This window comes from Sturnira hondurensis, unplaced genomic scaffold (genome assembly GCF_014824575.4).
Source record: "Sturnira hondurensis isolate 20B ecotype Veracruz unplaced genomic scaffold, ASM1482457v3 Scaffold0014384, whole genome shotgun sequence".
NCBI classification, from domain to species: Eukaryota; Metazoa; Chordata; class Mammalia; order Chiroptera; family Phyllostomidae; genus Sturnira; species Sturnira hondurensis.
Genome location: NW_028087015.1, coordinates 15734872 through 15759793, shown reverse-complemented (window position 1 = coordinate 15759793; position 24922 = coordinate 15734872). Strand labels below are relative to the sequence as shown.

Below are 24922 nucleotides of genomic sequence, written 5' to 3'. Positions count from 1 at the left end.
TTAAATTAGCAATTGTTAATCTGAAAGTAAGCATTAATACTTCAAGGGGATGACTGATTCATTATATTGAAAAATAAGACCAGAATTTGAAGAGCTTTTGTTTTTAGCTGATCTTATGTCTTGACTTATTACAATTTCTATATTAATCTACTCAGTTTTAGGCTGGCCTCATTGTGTGTGGGCTAAATGGGGTAAAAAAGAGATAGAAAATGAAGTGAAAATCTGAACCTTGTGTTAATGAAGAGGTATCCTAACTTCAGCATGTCAGTGTGATACCCATGAGGATGTAAATATTAGACTGATATTTAAACTTCTAAAATCAGTATACCCAGGACGTGAGAAGCTGAAACAATACCTTGTATCTTTACACAATTATTACTTTTAGAATTAAGTTGTTTTCATCCTTATTTGTGTGTGGGACTCCTTGTTCATCCTTGAACAAGGATATAGATAGTCACTTCAAGTATTTTTGTCTTTAGTTGGTATATTTAGTTCTTAAATTCTTCGGATGTACATGATGTATAATCAGCTTCCTTACAAGCTTGATGGGGACTCTGGCCAGTGGGGTCTGTGTGTTGTGGCTGCAACAAGCAAATTCACACAGACTACAGAAGCTGTGGAGAAAAAGGGACAGCATGGCCACTCTCTGAGTGAGAGAGGGCCCCTACCTCCGCCCGGACAAGCTTCTATTGCTCTTCTAGGCATATTACATGGAGGATGGTCCTTATTTACTATGCACAGGTTCACCCTAGATGGTTACCTTTTACAGATAACAAAGGAGAGGAAGTTGCTAATTACCACAAAAAAAGGATATTTGCAAATGCAAAGGAAAAAGTGGTTGAACTGGTTATACTCCATCTTTGGGAGGTTTAGCACAGACTTACCGAAGTTACTTGAAAGATATGGGGTAAACAGTTGCTGCCTCAATCCAGGGTGAGGGAGTTTTAGCAAAAAGCAAACCTCAAAGCTGCCTAGGTACAATGCAGGCCTAATTCCCCACAGAAAAACCTATCCATGGGCCTGGGTCCTGTGTGCCGACTTGCTCCCCACTGGTTTTCTGAGTCAGGGACTGGGCTACATTCACCACTGCCATGCGGATAGGTTCCCTATACAAGCTTTTCCTGTAATTTAATCCTTCAACATTAGTTTGTATTTCTTCTTTTCGTCACATTAAGCTCTAAATGCACTAGGCTCTATTCCCTGCTGTCCCTCTTTCTCCTGAGCCATTTGACTTTTGTATCACTATGACAAGGTTTTAATTACCAGGGATTTATGTAATACTTATATATGAGGTACAGTAATTCTTTTCTCATATTTCTCTTTATCAAGGTATCCTTCATTTTTACTGCTTGCTTAAGATTCCAGATGAAAGAATCATTTAGTCTTGTTTGAAATAAATCTCTTTTGAATTTTGATTAAACTTGTGTTGAAACTATGTGTAAATTTTAGAGAGTCCCTAATCTTTTCAGTATTCACCTTTTTATTCATAAACAGGGAGGTGTTTCATTATACTTATGACTAGTTTTGTTTAGTACTCACTGAAAGAGTTTAACTTTGTTCAAGGAGATTCTGCACCTGTTGGGTCCAAAGTTTGCTCAAAGACAGCCTCAAGGCTGACTTTGTAACAAGGAACATGCAAGTTAAAACTAAAGAGATGTCATATTGCATTCAGTATAAAAGAAGTCAACAATGCCAAGTATGGTCAAGGAAACTCTTACTCTTTCCTAGTGGTTGGAAGATGGTACAAGATTTTAGGTCACTCCATGTAGTTGCATATATACAAAATCTAAATCCCACCTATTCTAAATGTCTATCCTATGAAACTCTTTCACTGTGTTTCGAATGTGCATGGCACCACTGCTTATATAAGCTGATCATTGAAGATAACCAAATATCTACCAACATAAGACTGGAAGAACAAACTGTGGTATGTTCCTACAAAGGAATGCTTCCCAGTAATAAAAGGGAATGCCCAAGTGCTATGTCTGTTGGCTTGGATAAATATCACGAATGCAATGCTGTGCGATAAAAGAAAAAGAGAAAAATTGTGCAGCATGACACCACTCACATATGTGTAAGTATGCAAACCATGCTGTGGACAGTTAGGAATAAATGCCTATAACATAAGACACTGTGGTGCAGGGATTCCAGGCACAGACTCTGAGCACAGGTTTGAGTCTTGACTCTTGCCTCCTGCTTCTGTGTGACGTTGCCAGTCATGTCATCTCACTGTGTCTCAGTTGCATCTTCTCTAAAGTAAGGACAGAAGCTTTCCATCACGTTCACTGCCAACAATTTTCCCGGTTTGTCACACACTACTTACATTTGTTTCTAATGTGTTTCTAATTCTAGGTAGTGAATCCTCCCAGGTTCATGACCATATCCTGAAGTCTTATAGAGATCTGGATCTTTTCTGGGTTTTTTCTTCTCTTCCTTTGTTGTGTGTTGATTCTTGGGGCCATTGTCATATTGTTCTATTTATTGCTTTAGGGTATATTCAGCCTTCCACACTTCTTAATTTTTTTCTGTGATTTTTCCCATGTTTATTCTTCTTTATGAACTTGAGAGTCATTATGTTCAAAAACAACTTTAAAATATGTTGGGTTTTTAATCGGAACTACTTCAGTTGTTAAATTAATCAGGGTACAACTGAAATCTTTATAATACTGCATTTTCTCAACCAGGAACATGGTGTACCTTATTTTAGTGCCTTACTAAGTTTATACAACTTTCTTTAGACAGAACTACTCAATCCTCCACTCCAGTGGCACAATCTGTTAGCATGCAGTACTTATACGACAGAAACTACTCAATTCTTACTAAGTTTATTTCCTTAGTATTTTGTGGACCATGTGGCTATTTCAAATGAGATATTTTTCTATTAAAATTCTTATTATTTTTAGTATTTAACTATGGATTAGCACATATTCATAAGGAAGTTTTTCATTTTTAATTGTTTTATTTTGTATTTTATTTGAATTCTCTTATTACCTAGTCTGAGAGATTTTTCAGTAGATTTTAATATGTGTCTTTTTTTCCAGTAGATTTATGTCCTCATTTTTGTTTTGTCTTATGTTTTTAACACATCCATAACAAAGTTAAACAATTAGGATAATAACTGTGTCTTCATGTCCTTCTAGATTTAAGTCAGGGTCATTTTAATGTTAAATTGCTTTGGTGCCATAGTAGTTATAGATTTCCTATAAGCCAAGTTTAAGCACAGGTTCAAATTATCTACTCAGCTATGAAGTAAGTACTCACAACCAGAAACAAAGGCAGTGGTGGACAGAGTCCAGACAAGCAATGTAACCAGGGCCCAAATGGGCGGACCACCCCCACCCTTGATCAGCTGCCCAGCCCATGGGAGAGAATCCAAAAGGATTAGACTCTGGAGAAGCGGGAGACAGAAACTACACTAGCACTGATGTCCAGAGAAGCCTTTGAATATTTTATATACTGTCCACCTTTGTTGACAGTGGATATTAATTCTACGCTATAGTACCAACTATATATTATTGATGTAAAAACTCAGAATAATGAGTCCTTGCACATATCTTCATGAAATGTCAAATAGAGTAACTTTTCTGCTGTCAAACAGAGTGTGTGTCTGCCTGAACAGACTCATGTGCAGACCTGCAGGAGCAGTACAGTACTAGAGAGGAAGAGAAGTAAAGGCAGCCCATGAACCTGGGAGCATGGTCTTGGCAGGAGATACACACCACACTCACACATGATCCTTGCTACTAGATAATTAAAGGAAAGCAATTGGAAGCTCTTTCAGCTGAGTGTGACCTGGGAATGACTTAGGTACTTACTAAGCAGCACTTTGTAACATAGAGGAAACCATGGGATTTTATGTGGAAATAAGAGTTCATTTTGGAGCACAATGCAAGGAGGGACTGCATTGGAGGTGTTCTTTCTAATTCTCAGTACTTTGTGAGTTTGTACTCCCTATCTGCAAGGACTGCTCTAAACTCCCACCAAGTAACTAACACTGCTAGACTCATTTGGACTTGTTGAGTGGGTCTGAGGGATGCCTTTAGAAAACGAATTCATGGAATCTCTTGAAATTCTTGCTAGAAAAAAAAAAGAAAAGAGGGGACTTTTCCTGAGTGCTCTGTAAGGCAATGGGCATGGTTTTTAATGTACAGCAGTGCTGAGCACTGAGGAATGTTTGCAGAACGTCAGCTCCTGGCCCCCAGCTCAGAGGTCTTTTTTGACCCCTGAGTTGGCTCCGTAGCTGGGCAGCAAGGTTTTCAATAGAGAGTCCAACTGCCTGTCATTCATCCACTTAGACATGACTGTACTTCATTCGGAGTTAGTGTGGCGGGGCAGGCGGCAAGGAGCGTCCAGAAGGCTGCACTGCTCGTGGTCCCAGTTAGCAAGAGGGGAGCGGAAAGGGCTGAGGACTGCGGTATCTGGAATTCATGTGCCATGTTTCAAGAGCTGTGTTCCTCTTAAAGTGTCTTGTAAAATGCATCACTGGGTAGAATAACAATTCACATTTGGACCAGCTTGAAGGGTTTTTCTCAACTCTTACCTTTAGTTCTTTAAGTGATGGCATCGTGAGGGTGATGAGTAGTTGGAGGGTTGAAATGCTGTCAAACAGGTCGTTTCAGAGATTTCATGGGAAATGGTTGTCTTTGACCAGAGTTACGGACAGACACTATTATTAATACATGACTAGTACAAGATCAGCTACTTCACTTAAATTGCAGATAATAAAATAAAGAAAAAATGTTTAAATTCTCCCCTTCCGTCTGTTCATTTCACTCTAAGTTAATACAGTTCCCTTTGCAATGATCTTCAGTGACAGCCTAGGACACGCTCAGTGGGGTGGGAGCTGGATTTGGAAGTCTGTACAGGGTGACAAAGATTCTAGGAATGTGGGGGACTGAGGACTGGAAAAACAAGGGAAATCAAATAACAATACTAATGTATTTGTAGACTTTTTTATCTTTCCGAATGAGTTTCAAACACCAAAAATCTTCCCCGCCAGACACAGAGATGAAACCAAAACACCTCCACATCCTGCATCGTGGCATATGAATGGCATCTGGGAAAATCTGCATGAGACTAGGGGCTCCAGAGTCCATTAACTTGATTCTGGTTTTATGTTTTGCTACTAGTTGCATTTTTTGTGTTTTTATTAGGAGCTAATTTGTTAATAAAATCAAAGCATGGCACTTGTCTCTTTTTGCCTAATGATTCCCTCTACATTTCAAAAAAAACCTTTCTTTTTTTCAAGAATTAGTATGATAAATTCATCCCTTTATACTCTCATTAGTTATATACTGGCTTGGATTAATAATTTGTTAGATAATATATAGCTTACATGCTAAATAAAATTTATAAAGTTCTAAGTCTGAATTACTTGCCTTTCACTGACTTTATCATGCATCAGCACATTATTAAGTTAATTTATATATTGACCAGATAATAAGTCAATTAAGAATACCCTTTAAATGTTGATATATATATAGTGGGTAGTTTCTTAACAAATAATATTTACTGAATTCTTTGTTAAACAATTCACATGTGAAATTTCATTTAATCCTGAAAACAACCTATGAAACAGGTCAATATTTTCTTCATGTTTTGTAGACATACAAGTATCTTGCCCTAGAGGACAGACATTTTAAGAGAAAGAGGAATGATTTGAACCTGGTTGTTCCAACCACAAAGCCAGCACCCCAAACACTGTGCTATACCCGCTCTCTAACATATAACTTAAAAAGAAACATAATTCTTTTGTTTCTTGGTTTACTTATTGAATGGAGAAAATAGATAATTTTCCACAGCTATACATAGAGATTTTCTCTCAAAATTCTCAACGTAATTTCTACTATAAAAATAAAAAAGATTTTGGCTTTTATATATTGTACTTATCTTTTATTTAAAGACAACTATGTATACATACATCAATTCAAATTATGTGGAAACACTGATTATTTAACTGGATTTACTATAAGGATGGGATTCAGTGAGATAAAATATGTGTTTTACAAATGTATGACTTTGCAATTTCTATATTAATGTTGAAAAGTAAGATTCAGTTACTCTGGGTTAATACCCTGGTTTTAGAGCCGGAAATTTTGTATCTTCCAGTAGGCTTTTAAGCAGAAAAAAGTATTTAATTTTTAAACATTAAGAAGGAATATAAAACAAATAAATCTATTAAAAAAAACTTTAAACTGACACCAATGAAGAATAACAGTTCATTGGAGACATTAAAATCACTGAGTCCAAAGTGCTGCTTTTTAGTCAGCTTTCTATAAGCCATTTCTCAGATGATGTGACTTGATTGTTCATAAATATCTAGGGCAAGAAGTTATATTATTAGTCCCATGGACTATTATCTAAATTTGCTTTGAGTCTTGGGTCCAGACAAATTTCTTTTAGCACTAAACCAGAAGCCCAAAGATAAATATCCACTTTGCTTGAAACCAGATGGATCCTTGAGAAGTACGGAAATGTCTACCCAGGACCTTCCCTGTTTGAACTCCTTATCTCACCGCCCCACAGGTTAACAGAGGCTGCGCCAGCCTCTCCTGTCTTTGCCCCTCAGCTCCAACTCCCTCCGCCTTTCAGATGCGGGGTACAGTGAGCAATCTCTTACTGGCAGGAGCACCTGCAGCCAGGACTACCAGCTCTCTCTACCCTGGAAGTAACTCTTCATAGTATTTTTCAAATTGGAGACAAGGACCCCCTAGAGTAATTCTGTTTCTTGTTAAAGGCATTATTAACCTACTGTCCCTCATTATCATCATGATAATGTTATGAAGACGGTCATGAACTTACAAATGTCTCATGCTTGGGTATGTTCTAAATGTGTCACTGTTGTTCATATCAAGGCAACGATAATATATAATTCCTTGATAAATATATTTTATCTTCATACATGCAGATGTGAAGAGTAACAAATTCTGTAAGTGGTAAGGCCTCATTTGTTGCAATAGCTGATATCATGTAACTTGTATTTTTCTTGTATTTAGTTGTCCCTCTATTTGTTTTCTGATTTAAAAAGGTTTATGTATATTTTTGTCTTGTAAGGAAAGAATAAGAAAGAAAACCATTGCATCCTACTCTTAAATGATTTTTAAATACATTTAGCTCCAGAGTTTAAATTGTAAAAACACTTTAAAACAATGGTTTGTATGGCGGAGGAGTGAAGGCCGATTTCATTCTCCCTCATGACAAACGGGGTAAGAGTCACTGACCCTGTGCACACATACCCAGCCTTTCCCCGATAGACTGTTTGCTCAGGTTTGAGAATGCCTTTCTGTAAACAACCAAAAAAAGAAAAAACAGATTCCCATAAACAATCGGAAAGGACAGGCAGTAAAGCCTAGTTTTGCTTTGTTTGATTGGTTAACCCATCTTTTCCATTTTTCTGGGTATGGGGTTCATCAGCTCCCATCTTCCTTTCTCTTTCTGTCTAGAAGTTCTGAACTTCTGTCTGAAGTTCACAGCTAAACAGAAATAGAAATGAGAGCTATTGATATAGGAACAATTGACTAAAGTGGACCAGTTATCAGAGAATCGCATAGTAAATGAATTAGTGAGTTTAAGACTGTCTACTCAGATTAGGTATGAAGAGCACCTCCCATTCATTCCCCGAGCCTACCAAGTCCAGGAAAGTAGCAGGTATGAAATGTGTTCATTTTAAATCCAAGTCAAGCTATGCTTCCCTATGTGTACCTCAGCATTGATTGTTTTTATTCAGTCATTTGTTGTAATGTAAATAAATCTGAACCAAACAGTCAAGCTTAAAAGACAAGAAAACACACTGAGATACCATTGCAGCCCATCAGAATGGCCAAAATCCCAAGCACTGACAAAACCAAATGCCAGCAAGCATGCAGAGCAACATAAACTCTCATTCATTGCTTCTGGGAATGCAAAATGATACATCCACTTTGGAAGACAGTTTAGTAATTTCTTACAAAACTAAACATACCCCTACTATACAATCCATCAATTGTGCTCTTAGGTATTTGCCCAAAGAAGTTGAAAACTCTGGTCTACAAAATACATGCAAACGATGCTAATAGCAGCTTCATTCATAATTGCCCCAAACTGAAAAGCAACCACAATGTTTTTTAGTAGGTGAATGAATAAATAAACTGTGCTACATCAAGACAATGGAATATAATCCAACATTTAAAAGAAACGAACTATCTAGCAAGACATTAAATGCATTTCACTAGATGAAATAAGCTAATCTGCAAAGGCTATATACTTTATGGTGCCTACTATGTGACCTTCTGGAAAAGGCAAAACCGTGGAAACAATGAAAAGATCAGTGGTTTCCACTAGTTAGGGAGGAGTAAGGGAGGGGTGACTAGACAGAGCACAGAGCATTTAGTATCGTGAAACTATCTGTATGATACTGTAATGAGGGATATATGTCATTATACATTTGTTAAGACCCCTGGAATATAAAACACCAAAAGTGAACCCTAATTTAAAGTGTGGACTTTGCATGATAATGATGTATCAGTGTAGGTTCATCGGTTATAACAAAAGTGTCATTCTGATGATAGGTGAGGCTGTGCAGATAGGAGTAGGCAGGGGTATATGGAAACTCTGTACATTTGGCTCAGTTTTGTTGTAAACATAAAACTGCTCTAAAAGTGATGTCTATTAAAATAATTTAAAAGAGAGTTAGAGAGAGGGAAACTAACAGGTGAAAAACAACTACACCATTCTTGCATTCATTTGATAAATATTTATTAACTTATTGCCACATGACTGACACTTTTCTAGTGCAGTCCACTTTGTTATATTTACATGCATTAGATATATAGAATTTTACTGATTTGTTTTAATAGTGCTAAACCTAGAATCATTTAAGATTTGACATTTAGAGAATGTCACATGCTGATAATTAGGGGAGTAAGGTTACGAGGGAGGGCTAACTGGCTTGGATATTAGTGTGGGGGCTAAAACAAGGGCCTGTCTGTTGGCTGTGGAGTGATCAGCTGGAAGGAGAAATGGAAGGGAGATTGCTTGCCACTTAGTGGGAGAGGAAGTAAAGGCGCCATTTCAAACAAGGGAATTTTCCCTGGTAGATTTTCAGAGATGTTGTACCTTATTCATGTTTAAAATAGGTTTGGGATCTCATAAGGAGGGTTTAAGGTTGGATACAAGAAGAAACTAGAAGAGTGGGTGTGAGGAAAAATTGAAGGATAGAGGGTCCTGGAGAAAAGCAAAAAATCCCAGAGAAAAGCAGAAAGTGAAGAGTGCGGTGTTCGGAACCCTTCCACCAGCCACCCAGGAACCCTGTATTGCAAAGAATCTGCCAGAGACTTGGAAGTCCACCTCAGGGTTGGGAGAGGGGAGCCAGAGGAGGGGGAAGAGCCAAGGACCTGGCCAGCACACCGCACATCCGTGAGTGTTTAAATAGCAGCTCTGGCTGCTGTTTGACCTCAGAGAACTTAAGTAAGATGGTCACATTCTTAGGTAAAATTCCACCCCAAGAAAACAAAAGTTTTTAGTGTGATGATCTGGTGGCACCTCCCCCCTCCCCATCAGCAGAAAGGAAAGTTTATCGTCTTATTTGTGTTTCTCTAAACAGATTAAAATAGAACTTAAGATTTTGTTATAAATTTAGATAAATGGCATTAATTAGGGTCACACTGAATGCACTGTGTTCTCATTGTAATACTAAGAATTGATATTGCTGTTGTTTTGAATTCATTTTTCCTTTTAATGCTCTGGAATAATATTTTAATAGCTTGATTTATCAAGTTGTATGAATGAGAACTATATTACCATGAATATTAACTATAATAAATAGTACAGCTAATATATAGCTACAAATATATAGATAAAATAGATTTACTGTACCATCTGCTCTAATATATAACCATTTGGTTAATTGTAAAAAAGGCTTTATTACCTCTTTTTAATGGTTTCATCATTATTAAAATAACTAAACCCCAACAATTTTTAAGAAAAGCACATACATGCAAATACACACACAGAGAAAATGACATTCATAGTTGAACCTTTCATAACAGTGGAATATCTCTCCTGAAGTATTATAACAAACTCAATGTGGTTATTACCCATACATATGTCCGAGACACATATAGACAGTGGTACAAACTTTCATCTGTCTTAGGTGGGTGCCAAGCAGGTACTGGGTAAAACTGTAAATTGGGAAAAAGTTGTTTTCTGATCCATTTTCTCTGTTGAATATTGACCCAATAATCTCTTTAGCAACAGCCCTGGGTGCTCTCCCCCCGCCCCCCTCCCGCCCCCACCGCAGGCTGTGCAGGCACCTCAGGGAATTCATGACCCACGGTCTCCCTCTTCCTTCCTGGTCCTCTTCTCCCAGGAGGTAAAATACACGAAACACCACCTTCACGCTTTCTGCAGACCTAGAGTCTGTGAGATCTAAGCATTGCAACTTTTTCTCTTTTCATTTTGTAGATGGTTGAAAATACGTCCTACAGGGATATTTTCTCATCAGATGGCCATCTCCTGGGAGTGGTGCAGGCCTTCATTCTTTTGTAAGCTGGTGTGGAAGGTCTTCTGTAGCCCTCAGAGTTGGTCTTAGCTGGGTGCAAAAAGGGAATTACTCATTTTTGAAAAGCTGGGTGTTAGCTAATCTGAGAAATACTATTGTAACAAGTAAAATACTCTCCCTCCTAATTCACTCAGTGAACGTTTACTGAACATCTACTCTGTGCCTGGTCTTACACTGGGGATAGGGATAGAGTTTATCAGTGAATACAACCAAGAGATTTGCCCTCCAAAAACATACTTCCAGCAGAAGACAGACAACAACAATTATAACAAGAAGTTAGCCCTGGCTGGTGTGGCTGAGTGAATTGAGCACCAGCCTGCAAACCGAAGGATCGCCAGTTTGATTCCCAGTCAGAGCACATGCCTGGGTTGCAGGCCAGGTTCCCAGTAGGGGACACACAAGAGACAACCACACGCTGATGTTTCTCCTTGCTCTTTCTCCTTTCCTTCCCTTCTCTCTAAAAAAAATAAATAAAAATCCTTCAAAAAAAGAAGTTAGAGCATAACAAGTGCTGTGAAGAATCCTGTAAGAGACTAAAGTAAAACAAGAAGGCTAAATTGGGGTGGAGTATGTTTCAGACTGCAGTTTTAAATAGTATGGTTGGGCTAGCCTCACAGAGAAAGTAGAATCACAGTACCTGTGAAGGAGTTGGAGGGCTGAACCATGCACCCTGACACATCTGTAAGATGAATGAGTTTTCTATAATAAGAAAACTAAGTAGGAAAGGTGCAAAATTTATTCTTTCATGCCGAATTATAATTCTCCAATCCCTGCGGTATGTTGATGTTACAAAAAGAAAATGATATTACTGGATGAGTCATTTAATTTTTTTCATACAAATACAGAAACATTCAGATACAGCTTTGCTAATGAAAATTCCACAAAATAGTCTATATGTTAACTAGGAAATTGGTTTAATTTAAATTTTTAAATTGGTCTAAAAAGTAAAGAATAGAAAAGATAACAAAACCTAAAAACACATTGCAATGTTTTTTTTAATTCACTTAAAAAAATCAAATGGACCCTGGCTGGTGTAGCTCAGTGGATTGAGCGTGGGCATGTGAACCAATCGAGGTTCAATTCCCAGTCAGGGCACATGCCTGGGTTGCAGGCCAGTTCCCGGCAGAGGATGCACAAGAGGCAACCATACATTGATGTTTCTCTCTCTCTCTCCTTCCCTTCCCCTCTAAAGATAAATAAATGAAAGCTTTTAAAAAATCAAATGGGTTAAAAGCCAACAAAACTGATTTTTTGTTGTTATTAACCACATACCTAAGTTAAGCATAACACACTTTAGTCTCGGTGTTCTGATGGTCTCTCATAGTGAGTGACTTCATTTTCCATGTCTTCTCAGATGAAAATCCTTGCAGTAATTCTGTTGGTTTCTCATTTAGCTTATGGTTCTTTGATATTTTCCTATTAAGCATAGTTTTAACACTCTGTACATCAATGCTGCATGCGGTGAGTCTTAGGATGAGACGCATTCTCTTGGTCCTCCATCTGTTTCATGCCATGAGTATGTGGCATATTATTATAGAGAGATGTGTCTGAGACACCCATTAGAAAGTTAAAACCACCCCTCTGAAATTCCATAGCTTGAAAGGAAATGCATTTGAATTTTTATCAGTAGGATATTAAAGCAAGTTATCAGTAGGATATTAAAGCAAGTTAATGGAATAAAATCTAACTAGAGCACATATTTGTTTTCTTTTTCGTGTCTGCACTTTAATTCGGTTCAGTGCAATTAACTTTAGCAGCTACTTCACATGAAAAAACTGCTTTGCTAGGAGCCCTGGAATCTTCCTCCCTAAGGCACACGGTGTGTCCTTTGCTCTTTCAGATAAGGAGACAAGGAGGCATCCAGCTCCTGGTGGACCTGTTGGATCATCGGATGACGGAAGTCCACCGTAGTGCCTGTGGAGCCTTGAGAAACTTGGTGTATGGGAAGGCCAACGACGACAACAAAATTGCTCTGAAAAACTGCGGCGGCATCCCAGCGCTGGTGAGGCTGCTCCGCAAGACCACCGACCTGGAGATCCGGGAGCTGGTCACAGGTTAGAATCCTTATTATCGGCCCAGCTGACTCTCAAGACTAATTTTTCATTCTCTAGCATGTGAGCAAATGCGCTAGCAAATAATATAGTCCAGGCCTCTCCGAGGGCTATCAATGCAGGCAGTTCCAGTAAGTTTGCAAATGACCAAACACATGACTAAGAGCATACTAAACGTTATACACGTGGACCGATGAAGTTAAATCATTAGACGCCAATCAGCATGTCCCTCACTAATATCCTGTCACCATATTTCAGTCTTTATTGTTTGATTTAGAAGTAGTTCAGCATCTTATCATACCCACAGACCATCCTTAGAATGGCATTAATAATGATACAAAGTATCTGTATTGCCAATATGGTATATATTCTAGTTTATACTGTGGTTAACAACAGTGAGCTTATCATACTTAGTTAATTGCTCAAATAAAATATTTATGCCTACAATGTGCCAAGGTTTTATACTTTTCAATAGTGAACATGAAAGACTTTCCATAATTATAAAACTTTTGAGTTTTGTAACATAGAAATAATTGCAGTAACCACCTTTTAGAGCCTTCAGGAAATATGGATAAGACCATGTAACATGTTTAACACATATCTTTCTTGGGACACATGTGGACCCTGTAATCATTAGCCATGTGCTATCATCCCTCACATTTCACTTGTTAAAGTGCTAATAACATTGGTGTGTCCTCAACATGGATTTCGGGTTATTCTTCCTGATTGTACACATGGCTGTTCTAGGCGGTATTAGGTTCATCAGAGTACCTCAGCAAAGCAAGTTTTTGGCCAGTGGATTGCAAGTTTAGCTCTCAAAAATGGATTTTTTAATTATCCAGGATTCCACTGGCTTTCTGACTTGGCTCTGGGATTTCTCTGTGGCTGTGCTGATGAAGTTATATGTGCATGTGTTTGTCTGAGGAGCACATTACTTGAGCTGGAGGTACAAATATTTGTTCAGTCTTGATTCAAGACACTCACGGTCAATGTATTTTCTTAAATTTACTCCCTTTGAGATCCTTGTCATGTCTCTTTCACATGTTCAGCTAAATTAGAACTAGACCCTGAACATTTTATTCTTTCTCTAAGTGAAGAGTTGTTTTCATGGAAAAAAAAGTAGTCGTTCAGGGTCACGATGTTATTAAAGTCATATTTCACAATGAACATGGGATGACATTGGTCAGGGAAGGTCAAACACTTATTGTTCGCATATTGGGATGTGTAGGATAGTTTGGAATGAGTTAAATCACTGGAAATGTTCCCTGCAATTACAGCGTGAACACCGTCTTTATTTTCCTGGGTGGTGTTTAAATTAGAAATGCCTGCAAGAGAAAGGATTCAGTGTGAGTGATGAAAAACCTCCCAGTCCTTCTGTGCATTAAGAACTTGCCAATGATCACGTGGGGCCAACAGAGCTGAAAGGGGACCTTCTCCTCTTTACTTATGCATCGGTTTTATGATTGGAAAAGAATTGGATTTGACTAAAATTTCCACTTGCTCCAATACAGACCTCTGTGGTGGCTCATCTCATTGCCAAGGAAACTCAGCCACATGCAAAAGGTTGAGATGATTGACAGCTGAACCCTGAAAGGCAATGGTAGCACTGCCTCTGTCCCACGACACCATCCATAGCAGCAGGCTTGGTGTCTCCCGATGTTTGAAGCCACCGTGAAAGAACTGACGGTTGTCTACTCTGTTGCCTTGGCTGCTCCTGACAGATTCTGGGTATCACCTGTTACAATGCACTTGGGCAACATCAAAAATTTTTACATGAACCTCACTGGGAAACATCAAAGGCAGATAACCTTTTCCAAATGTCAAGAGGTTTCTTTTCCTGGAATTTTGGCTGTAGGAAAGATGTAAATACTTGATACACAGAGGGAGTACCTATGCCTCTTCTCTGCTCGTTCTGAGAAGAACAAAGGTCATTTCTCAAATGCTTTTCGATTTCTGCAGGGTCAGGTGTGTGCTAAGCCTTGGACCTCTGCCTGGGCTGGACTGGGGTTAGGTGACCGCACACTGGCCCAGCCCCGTTGATGTGGACACCAGCACCCACTGCGATGGGTGGGCCCGGCCCCTCTTGTGACTTGTCCCACCCGTGCATTCCGGGCAGCTAAACATTAAAAGGGAGGTCCCTTTTGGAACATGTCCACATTGGGAACCTTAACAAGATGAGCAGCAAGGGTGTCGATGGGCCTGGGGGTGGAATCACGCCTAAGAGTAAAGAGGCTCCCTTGGCTTCTGTTGTCACGATGCCCCACCTCACATTCCTTTGGGAAGCAGGTTAGATATTCATGTGTAAGTTTAAAAAATAGTGATGTAAAGGAAGAAACACTACTTCCTTGCACCTTTTTGTGGAACTAATACAGAGTCCAGCAAGGAGTAAGGACTCAGGGCATGATGACAGGGGCCCCACTGGGACCCAGGGGGTTTCTCTGCTGCTGTCTCCTTCCTGCTTGTTAGCAAGGGCAAGGAAACAAGCGTGCTGAGACACTCACAGTGCCTAAGAGGCTTTAAATTCCTCTCTAGATATTTACAAACTAGGATGTTTTATAAGCAAACATTCAAAAGAAGCATCTCACTGATTTTTAACAATTCAAGCATGTTTATAAACCAGGTTTCAGATTAGATCTAGGTTAGATATCCAGGAGAACCTCGAGGGCCAATTTCTAGGCAATAGAAGCCCAAAAGAACAAAATGATCTTGCAGAGCTTTAAATTATTTACTGAGTATTCCTTGGCAAACTGTTTGAACAATAATAAAGTGTTAAAATTGAAGTATTTATATACATTTACATTCAATCCAAACACACACACTTAAAAAACAGCTGCCTGTTTGCACTGCAATATCTATTCACGGCAGAATAGATACTGCCCGTTAGGCCTTGTAATAAATAATTTTCTTCCTATGCAATAATTACTGTGAGATGATGATCAGAATTTTATTAAAACTCACTTGAAGCCACGATATGCTAGCCATGACTTGAAATACCCCAAAGCAAATAAACTTTGATTAGAAATGCTGCATGTCCTTTGGGCTTGACTAATATAATTTTTCTCTCTGTAAATACGGAAATAATCAACCTAAATTTTGAAATGCCCAGCTAAAGATTTCAGAGTGCTTTACAAATCATAATAAAGCAGGTTGTATTGAAGCATAAAACTTAATCAGTAAGTTTTATTTCAGTTGAAAGGAAGTGTCCTTCAGAGGGCCATGTCTCTGACAGCAGAGTGTATGCTTTGACCTTGTACTTCAGAGACCCAAAATAGTCTTTCCTTTAATTTAAGGAAACAAATCTCAGTTTCACTATTTTACTTAGTAATGTTAGGTCAGTTGAAGTTAGGTCAATGTTAGGTCAATGCCTAGTCTCCAAAGTTATAAGCTGAATTATGTTCCCCCAAAATTCATAGGTTGAAGTGCTGAGCCACAGTCCCTCCAAATGTGACTCAGATGTAATTAGTTAAGTTAGGAGACTAGAGTAGAGTGAATCTTTATCAGATAAGACTTGTGTCCTTATGAAAAGGGGAAATTTGAACACAGATGCAGTCAGAGGAAGGCAGAGATCAAAGTGATATATCTGTAAGTCAAGGAACACCAAAGATTGCCAGTAAACCATCAGGACTCAGAGAGATGCCTGGAACAGATTCTCCTTGTAGCCCTCCAAAGGAACCAACCCTGGTGACACCTTGATCTTGGACTTGTAGCCTCCAGAACTGCAAGACAATAAAGTTTCTGTGATTTAAATCATTCAGTCCATGGTAATTTGTTACGGCAGCTCTGGTAAACTAATACAGATTTAAATCCAGACTGTCGTTTTCCTTTCCCCAGAGGTGAGCAAACACATTTGTTCGTCAGAGAAATAAAGCAATGCAAATAAGTACAGAATGATGAGGGTTTTATGGTATTGCTGTGTTTAAAATAAATAGGTCCACATTAGCCTGATCTCTTTCTTTTTTAAAATTATTGAACAGTTTTCTGCCTTTTACTGATTTCTTAATGCATCTTCTTAAAGCAATTTTTGTGAAGCATTGGAAACAGCAAGAGTGATAATTAAATGCATTGTCTTCTTTCCTTTTTTTCAAAGTAATAAACATATATGGTAAAAAAATAATAAAGTGGTATAAAACCCTTATAATGAAAACACCACCAGTCCCCTGCCTTCTCTGTACTCCTGGATACCTCAGAAGCATTCGGCCTTAACTTTTGTTGTTTCTGCCCTTGGTTTTTAGTTTTTTCCATGTCTTTAAACAATATGTTTATTTTACTCCAAATCAATTATTATAGGCTTTTCATACTGACTTTCTATTATGATGGAGAACGATTTTTTTCATTTTCATCGTTGCTGTCTTCTTCTTACCATAGTCATGTGGTGGGATCGTTCTCTTTGTTCCCTTTGCAAATTTAATTGGTAACCTTAAAATTAAGTCTCCAATTTTTCCATCTAACACAGACATTATCTCTTAGCACTCATTTTGTAAGATAAGGATATTAGTGCTCTCATGTTTTTATCCTTTACATTCACAACCTCTGTAATTGTACTTGACTTCCACATTGTCAGGGTTGACTGTATTTGCTATTTCTTCTGTAACCATAGTCGATCTTCCAAGGTTTTCTATAACTTGATTCAAGAACTTGAAAGCCAGAGATCAGCCTTTGCCTTATGGTACAAGAGCAGATCCAGGCATGTCTCTGTAATCACATTTTCCCACGTGGGTCCCACGGGATGCTTGTCAAAGGAGCGCATTTCTACATTGTATCTGAGTGGATCCTCCATCAGCTGTGATGCCCGTCCACATAACTTTGTTCGAGAGTTCAACCATCATCAATTTCAAAGATTCTCACTGTTAGAATCCTCTGTATTGGGGGCACATTTATTTGGATGACCGACTGCTAGACCTGCCACACAGCTCTCCTGGGTTGGAACTCATGTCTCCCAGATTTCATGCCTTCCTCTTTCTTGGTTTACTTTCTTATACATTTCTTAATGAAAGATGCTTAGAAGATGAAACTTTGAAAATATCGTGTTAAATCTTCATACATGTCTATTTTTCTAATGAATATTGTCTATAATTTAACTTGAATCTTGATATTATAAAAGTCTGTGATGATATATCTAAGTCTGTGCCTTTTAAAAAAAAATCATTGGTATCAGACACTGCCAATTTAAAGAGTCATGACCTTCACTGTCAGAAGTTTGCACTGTTATTTTGTTAAGAATATGTCCATTTTCACTGTCCTCTCTGGAATTGTTATTTGTCAGATTCTGACCTCATGGATTTTTTTCTCTATATTACACTTTTATATAATTTGGAGCCCTTTGCCTTTTTATCATACATTGTGAGAGACTTTTCCAATATCCAGAATTTCCCTCAACTTGTCTGTGAGGGGTTTGGGGGGATCAGGAATCTAGGGAGATATCATCACCACCACCATCACTTTCAATCTAAGAACTCTATGCTATTTTTAGTAATCTGTTCTTATTTTATGAATATCAACTATTCTTGAATTTCTCTAAGGATATTATTTAAAACTAAGGTTTGTTTTTCTCTTTATCATGAATCATCTCACTTCTCTCTGGTGTCATATTTTTTCTACTTGCTTTTATAGGATTCTTTCTTATTGTTTTTGCAGGCTTAGTTTAAAGGTATAGAGACCCTCATTTTTAAGATAAGAGAAAGAAAGAATTTGAGCCCTGTGTGCATCGGTGAAGCTTATTAATGGTGAGCTTGACTCCAGCTGGTAGGAAGGAGTGAGCTCTGTGATGGGGAGTCCCTGTAGTACCCACACGAGGAAGACTTTTCTCTAATGCTCAGATCTCCATGGCAACTCTTTAGTTCTCCCCCAGTGCAGTCAACCTCTTTGGGAAATATTCTCCTCAGTTGTTTATTTTGCTTATTTGTGTGGTCTGGAGAGAGGAGTCAGTAATTTTCTGGCAGCTGGGTAGTTTCTTCACCTCGGTAGGAGTGGAGAGTGACAGGGCGGGCCATTGTTTTCTTCAGTCAATCACCCTTCGGTAGCCTCCCTTCTCATTTCTGCATACAACATGAATGCAGAGAACAACAGAGAGGTGCCTTCTCTGAGCATGAGTCTTTCTTAGTGTACCACCAGGACAATTAGCCACCTCATTTGGCCATCAGGACAGAGTCCCCTCTGCATATCCTGGGCTGTGTTGGCTTCTCCTCAGATTTTACCTGCCAACTCACCTTCATTTGTTTTGCATATTGCAGAAATGTGGTGAAAGTTCTCACTGCTCAATTACTCCTGTATTTCACTGCTCATTCTCTTCTTTATTTCATTATGTCCCTTAAAAAGGGTATATTTCTATATGAGTTTGGATCAGTTCGATAAGACAAAGTATAAATATTGCTAAATATTATCTCTGTTGCTGATAGAAGTTAGGTTGGAGGCACCACTTACAGTCTCTTAGCCAAGTATAGGCTTACTATTTCAAATGGAGTCTTTGATGTAACTTTAATTAAACACCCTTAATAGGAGAAGACATTGGAACAGAAAAGCATTTTCCCCACTAACATCTTCCAGCCTGTTTTTTTCTCTTACCTTATTTTCCATGACCACCCAGAAGCCAGGTTCACCTCTCCAAAGCAGGAGCTAAACATTTTGTTGAGATAACCTTTCCTGCATCTTCATGGGGCTTTATAACCTAGGAGTCCTTGTGTGTAACAAAATTAAACAGCATCATAAAGATACAAATGAGTAGAGACACACCAGTAATGAAATGCCAGCGATGTAGACATGCTTTGAATTTTAATGTAAACCCCACCAAATATCAAATTTCCAAAGAGGAATTAAAAATCAAAGCCCAAATCCACTTTCATGTTGAAGTCCAAAGACATTAAAGTTCAAAGGAATTAAAGTCTAAAAATCAATATCTCTTGCCATTGTGTGTTTAAGTTCAAAGTCCTCAATTCTTGAGTTAACTAAAGTGTGAAAACCATTTTTTTCCAACTTTCTTATTCTATACCGTCTTCACCAGAAGGATTCTCCATGCCTCCTCAAGGTCTGGTTTCTTCAGAAAGTGGAGTTGCCTCACACTGGAATTGGTGCCACACTTTCAGGACCTCAACAGATGCATTATCTCAGTGTCAACTCCCACTTGTCTCACTGTTCAGGGTGTTCACAAACCTTGGCCCGTGCCCATCCCCTTTAGAAAAGAAGCCGTTCCAAGCCCTAAGAGCAGTTACCCTACACACAGTTATACCTAGAGACCAGTTCCAGCTGAGGCCACGGTAGCCTCTCAGTAGAGTCTGTACTAGTTGCCAATTGCTGCTACAACAAACTTCCACAGATTTGCTGTTTCAGAAATGCAAATTAATTTTCTTCCAGTTCTGGTGGTTAGGAGTCCAACCCAAGTCTCACTGGACTAGAATCACACATCAGCTGAACTGTGTTCCTTTCTGGTGACCTTAGGGGGTAGCCCTTGCCTTTTTTTTTTCAGCTTCTAGAGGCTTTCTGCATTCCTTGACTAGTGACCTACTTCCTATCTTCAAAGCCAGCAATATTACATCTTTGATAAGTATTCCATAGACACATTTCCCTCTGACTGCTGTCAGCAATGGTTCTCTACTTTTAAGGACACATGGGGTTAAATTAGGCCACTGGATAATCCAGGATAATCTCCAGGATAATCTCCCCATCCCAAGATCTTTAAATTACATCTTCAAGTCCCTTTTGCCCTAGAAGGCAACATAGTTACAGATTCTGGAGATTAGGATGGGGAAACAGTTAGAGGACCATTATTCTGCCAACCAGAATTGGAGGACAAATGAGTAAATGAAGATCTCTTTGGATTTGGTTAGTCAGGCGAGGCCAGTCTGTTGGTGCCTGTCTTCCACAGTCCACAATCTGACCTCAAATTGAATCAGAAGGAACAATCCCAGCAAACAGTTCATTTTGGTATTATGGATTGACTAGTTCAAGGGCACATGAGTCCATCCACGCATATTGTCTGCTCTTCAGGAAAATGGAATTGTAAACATTGCTGTCATCTTGCAACATTTAGATGCTGGCACACAGAGGGTGTGTGCTGATGACACACCTTCCACTATCTACTTGCTAAACAGGCGTCCCTCCATCCTGTGTTACACCAGCTATTTCTCTGCTTTGTACTGTGAAAGCATGAGATCATCTATCCCTACAGAGGCTGCAGAATCACCTCAACAAATTCCCAAGCTGAAGCTGCTCCTGGTGTTGCTGAAACCTGTGCACCCAGGAGCACCTGTGCTCCATGCTTGTTTGAACCCAGGCCCTGAGATCCCCCTCTTCCTCTCCCTCCCCTCCCGGACTGCTATGATGGGGTATGTTTCTGTGGTTCATTTCTCTCTACCAGTCCCCTGTAACTTTCAGGATGGCTCAGCTGAGTTTCTACCTTTTGACCTGCTAGACCCACTTCTTCAGGTGGACACACTGCTTTTGAACATATGTATGGATAGCAGTGTTTGCTAGAACGGAACCCTGCCTGCCCTTTACTTTCCCTTGGCTCCCCAATCTGAAAGCATTGCTCTAGCAGTAACATGCATTTTCAGTGTTCCTCTGGATTCCAGAACAAGAGTTGGCAGATGTTTCTAAATGGTAACTAGTTTAGCTTGAAGGCTGCAAGGTCTGTGATACAACTCAATTCTACCTATATTAGGAGAAAACAGCAGTAGACAATATGTAAACAAATGGCTGTGGCTATGTTTCAATAAAACTTTATGTGAAAAAGTAGGGGGCTGGCCCCAAGGCCTTAGTTTGTAGAACCTCTATTGCACCCTCTCTTCCACTGCCAAATTCTGAACAAAATAAAGGCAGAAGCCACATTTTCAACTCTCTCATTATTGCTAGAGGCCAATAAGTACTGCTGGCGGTCCATTTCTAGGCCTATTTGCCCAGAATTAGGCAGATGTATCCGTGCATGCACAGGTAGCATTTGGGTCAGGGCAGCCTTCATTCTCCTCTGCCAGCCCCCCTAGGACACACCCCATCAAGACCAGGGGAATCCATGTTCCTGGGGGCCACGCATTCCCAAGAGGAGGAAAGGCAGAGTTGAACCAAGCTATTCATGCCCACAAATTACTTGGTAAGTCCCTCTCCCTCCCGGAGAAGGAATGAGACAGGGTAGGAGAGACTGTGTTACGTTAATTATGCTCCATTCACAGGCAGGAAAGAGCAGGTCTGGGGAAGAATCATTCCCCAGCAGCCCATTGCTGTTAATTCTAATGGATCCCTGAAGGGGAGAGGAGACAAGTGTGGTGTTTGATCTGCCTCTTGACCCCAACTCGTCTCCTAACCAGCTATGTGTTTCACAATTTTTTACAGAGATGCAGATTCTGCTCTTATGTCCTGTCATTTTAAATATGTTAGCGTTCTCTCTCTATAACAACCCAGAGGCCAGGTTCACCTCTCCAAAGCAGGAGCTAAGCATTTTGTTGAGATAGCCTTTCTCTCTATAACAGATAGCCCAATTATGTCCAAATGCAAAGGGCAAAAACTTATAATCTTCAGCACTAGCTCTGATCCCTAGTTTTCTCCCCAGCTAGGCTGAGTCTAATCCAATTAAGAAATTCACCTCATTAACTTCCTATCCACCCCCACTCTTAGTCCTAAAGATTGAAGCAGCTCTGTAGAGTGTGTATCTCACCACCCCCACTCTTAGTCCTAAAGATTGAAGCAGCTCTGTAGAGTGTGTATCTCATTCATTAAACAAGTGTTAGTTGAGCGTCTGCTCTGTGGCAGTGAAGTTTAGATGCTTAAGATACAAGGGTGAATGAATACCCAGGTACCCTATGGCTATAGACCATCCCTAGAGTGCTCGTCCTAAAGGCCCAGGTGATAATTAATGCTCGTGTTCCAGGGATCTGGATGGAGAAGGTGAGAAAGAAAGGGCACAGTTGGGAGGGGTCTTGGATTTCAGTTAATTTATATAAAAATAAGGGAATTATATGAAGACATTAAGCATAATTTCAGTATCCATTAGCAGAACCATTGCCGAGTGTTTCAAGCCTAAAACTCAGAGACCTTGTGGGGGCTGTGTTGTGGTGGAGAAGGCAGACAGTAAAGCTGTAATTTCAGGGAGTGGCAGGTGCTATGATAACCAATGAAGCAGGCTAAGGAGATTAGCAAGGGATAGGACTGAAGCTCAGCTTGAAGAAATGAAAAGACCCAAATAATGGCGTGTTGATTTAGAGGAGAGTTCCTTGCTATTTCCCGTAAATGAGGTATAGAGTTTAAATGTGCCAGGGTGATCATTTCTCCCTGGCCCACATTCTTCAGAAACCCAGACTCCTCCCAGTCACAGATCATCCTTCCCTACAGTGTGGCTCTCTTATTAATGACCAAGACGGTGGCACCTATATTCCAGTGAGCAAGACATTTTGATATACAATGTGTTTAAAGGAGCTGTAGTTCATACCAGTTTATGTGGTGGTAAGATACTGACTTGTTGACTAAGCATGTCAGCCTTGGAAGCCTGCTTTATGTCGCATGCCAGAAAGCAGGACACGGATGGCTGTTTCTAGGGCTGATATGTCACATTATTTCCTGCCTTTTATATTCTTACTGTTCCACAAAGAGCCTAACCTGAGAATCAAGGTATTCGTTGCACTTTTGTAGCCCAGCAAGGGATAGATAAATTCAGTCATTGTGCTGGGTGCCCTGGATACAGCCAGCGGTCCTCTGAGGCGAGATTTAAAGGAGGGTGCTCAGGGTCACAGCTGTTGGGTGGCCCATTCCCTAGATTTATTTCCATGTCCTGCGTGCCTTACACAATGATTTTCCAACTCCCCCTGATCAACTCCGGAGTTCTGGGCCCCAAGTCCCCATGGTAATAACCTGGCAATCTACATTTTTACCCAGGCTCTCTGGGAATTCTCACAATCATGCGTGTTTGAAGAACGTCGCTTTCTACCCTCTCTGGAGAGTTGTCTCCAGAGGGACATTGTCTCTCTGGGACAACAATGGACCACGATGGACAGCCTCCAAGTGGTGGGGGGTTAGGAGGCATGGACATGTTTTGAGAGATACCAAAATAATTTGTTGCTGATAGTATTCAATAACTAAATTATCCAAAAATGGCTCATTTATTATTTTTTGCATATTAAAATGAATTTAAGGTTACCTCTGACCAAATGTGCTTGTTTATGTGGGAGAGAAAAAAGCGTAAGTCCCCTCTAACAAACATAGCAGAAATCGTCTGTAGCAGTCCCCTAAGTTACAGTCAGGAATAAGCAACACTATCTGATGGCACCATTCGCCGGGGTGGGGCTTGCACCTGTCGTGGTCCTCTGCTTCCCACAGATCCTCCTGGGTTCCATCAGAACCTCTGTACTCCCCTCCGAGCCTTCTGCCCATCACCCATTTTAACTGTAGTGTCATCAGACTGAGGTCGCCCTCATTTCCAGTCTCCACAATCACTGGTGCTGACGATATGAAGCATACCTGTGTAGACTTGGAATTCAAGGTGTGCGAAATGTTCTGAAGGTTCAAAGAAAAGTGCTGCCGAGTGCATTCTGTTCTACTTGCCCGATGGAAATGTACAGTGTGATTTACTTGTTAGGTCTGACAATGCATAACTGATTTGTGCCTCTACGTTGTGACTCACTAGTTACAAGTTAATTAGAAACACTTTTCTCTAATTATGTTTGAGAGTTTGCTCTATTTGCTCTACAATTATCACAAAAATTACATTAACTAGTGTTAACGAACACAACGTGGAAATCCCCACTGGATGCTGGAGAAGAGGGGAGGATGAAAGAATCTCTGCCTCTCCTGCCCAACACCTGGTTTCCTTTCCAACAGATGTTTTTATTTGTTGCTGCTGATGAAATGTTCAAAATAAATGTCCTTCCTGGTTGTTGCTTAGAGGATGGAACTCAACCTGGCAGGGTGAAGCGTCAGCTTCGTTTGTTTCACTCGGTGACTCGCTCCTCCCAGGGGCTGCCCATCATGGCTTGTGGGATATTTGCCAACACGGCAGCCGTGTGCCAGCAGCTAGGCGTCCTTCCAAGGGAGTTCACAGAAAAATGATCTCTGTGAAATGATTTCTTGACACAGGGACCTGTGTTGTGGAGACCTCTAGTCCCAGAAAAATAAGTACTTTGTCCTTAGCAGCTGATTTTTCTGTCCACCTTCATTCTTTTCTATGGGCTCTACTCTGTGTCTGAACAGCAAAATGTGTAAGGTGGTGAGGGCAAAATAAAATATAAAAATAATGTGGACATAAAAAAAATAATGTAGACATGCGTTTGGTTCTCAGGGAGTTATCGATCAAGTGTGAGAGAGGGTACCCATATGGATAACTCTTCCACAAAGTAAGCACCGAGAGAGGGCCAGGGGA

The 24922-nt window shown here is 39.8% G+C and overlaps 1 protein-coding gene across 3 annotated transcripts in view; it reads left to right on the top strand.

The window, feature by feature from the left end:
• The window catches only part of CTNND2 (catenin delta 2), an 837284-nt gene that overhangs the window by 615283 nt on the left and 197079 nt on the right, over positions 1 to 24922 (top strand). For all 3 annotated transcript variants that reach the window (XM_037063010.1, XM_037063012.1, XM_037063011.1), the window contains one exon: positions 12378 to 12591. In XM_037063010.1, the coding sequence (XP_036918905.1) occupies positions 12378 to 12591 (214 nt within the window). The remainder of the gene's footprint in view (positions 1 to 12377; positions 12592 to 24922) is intronic.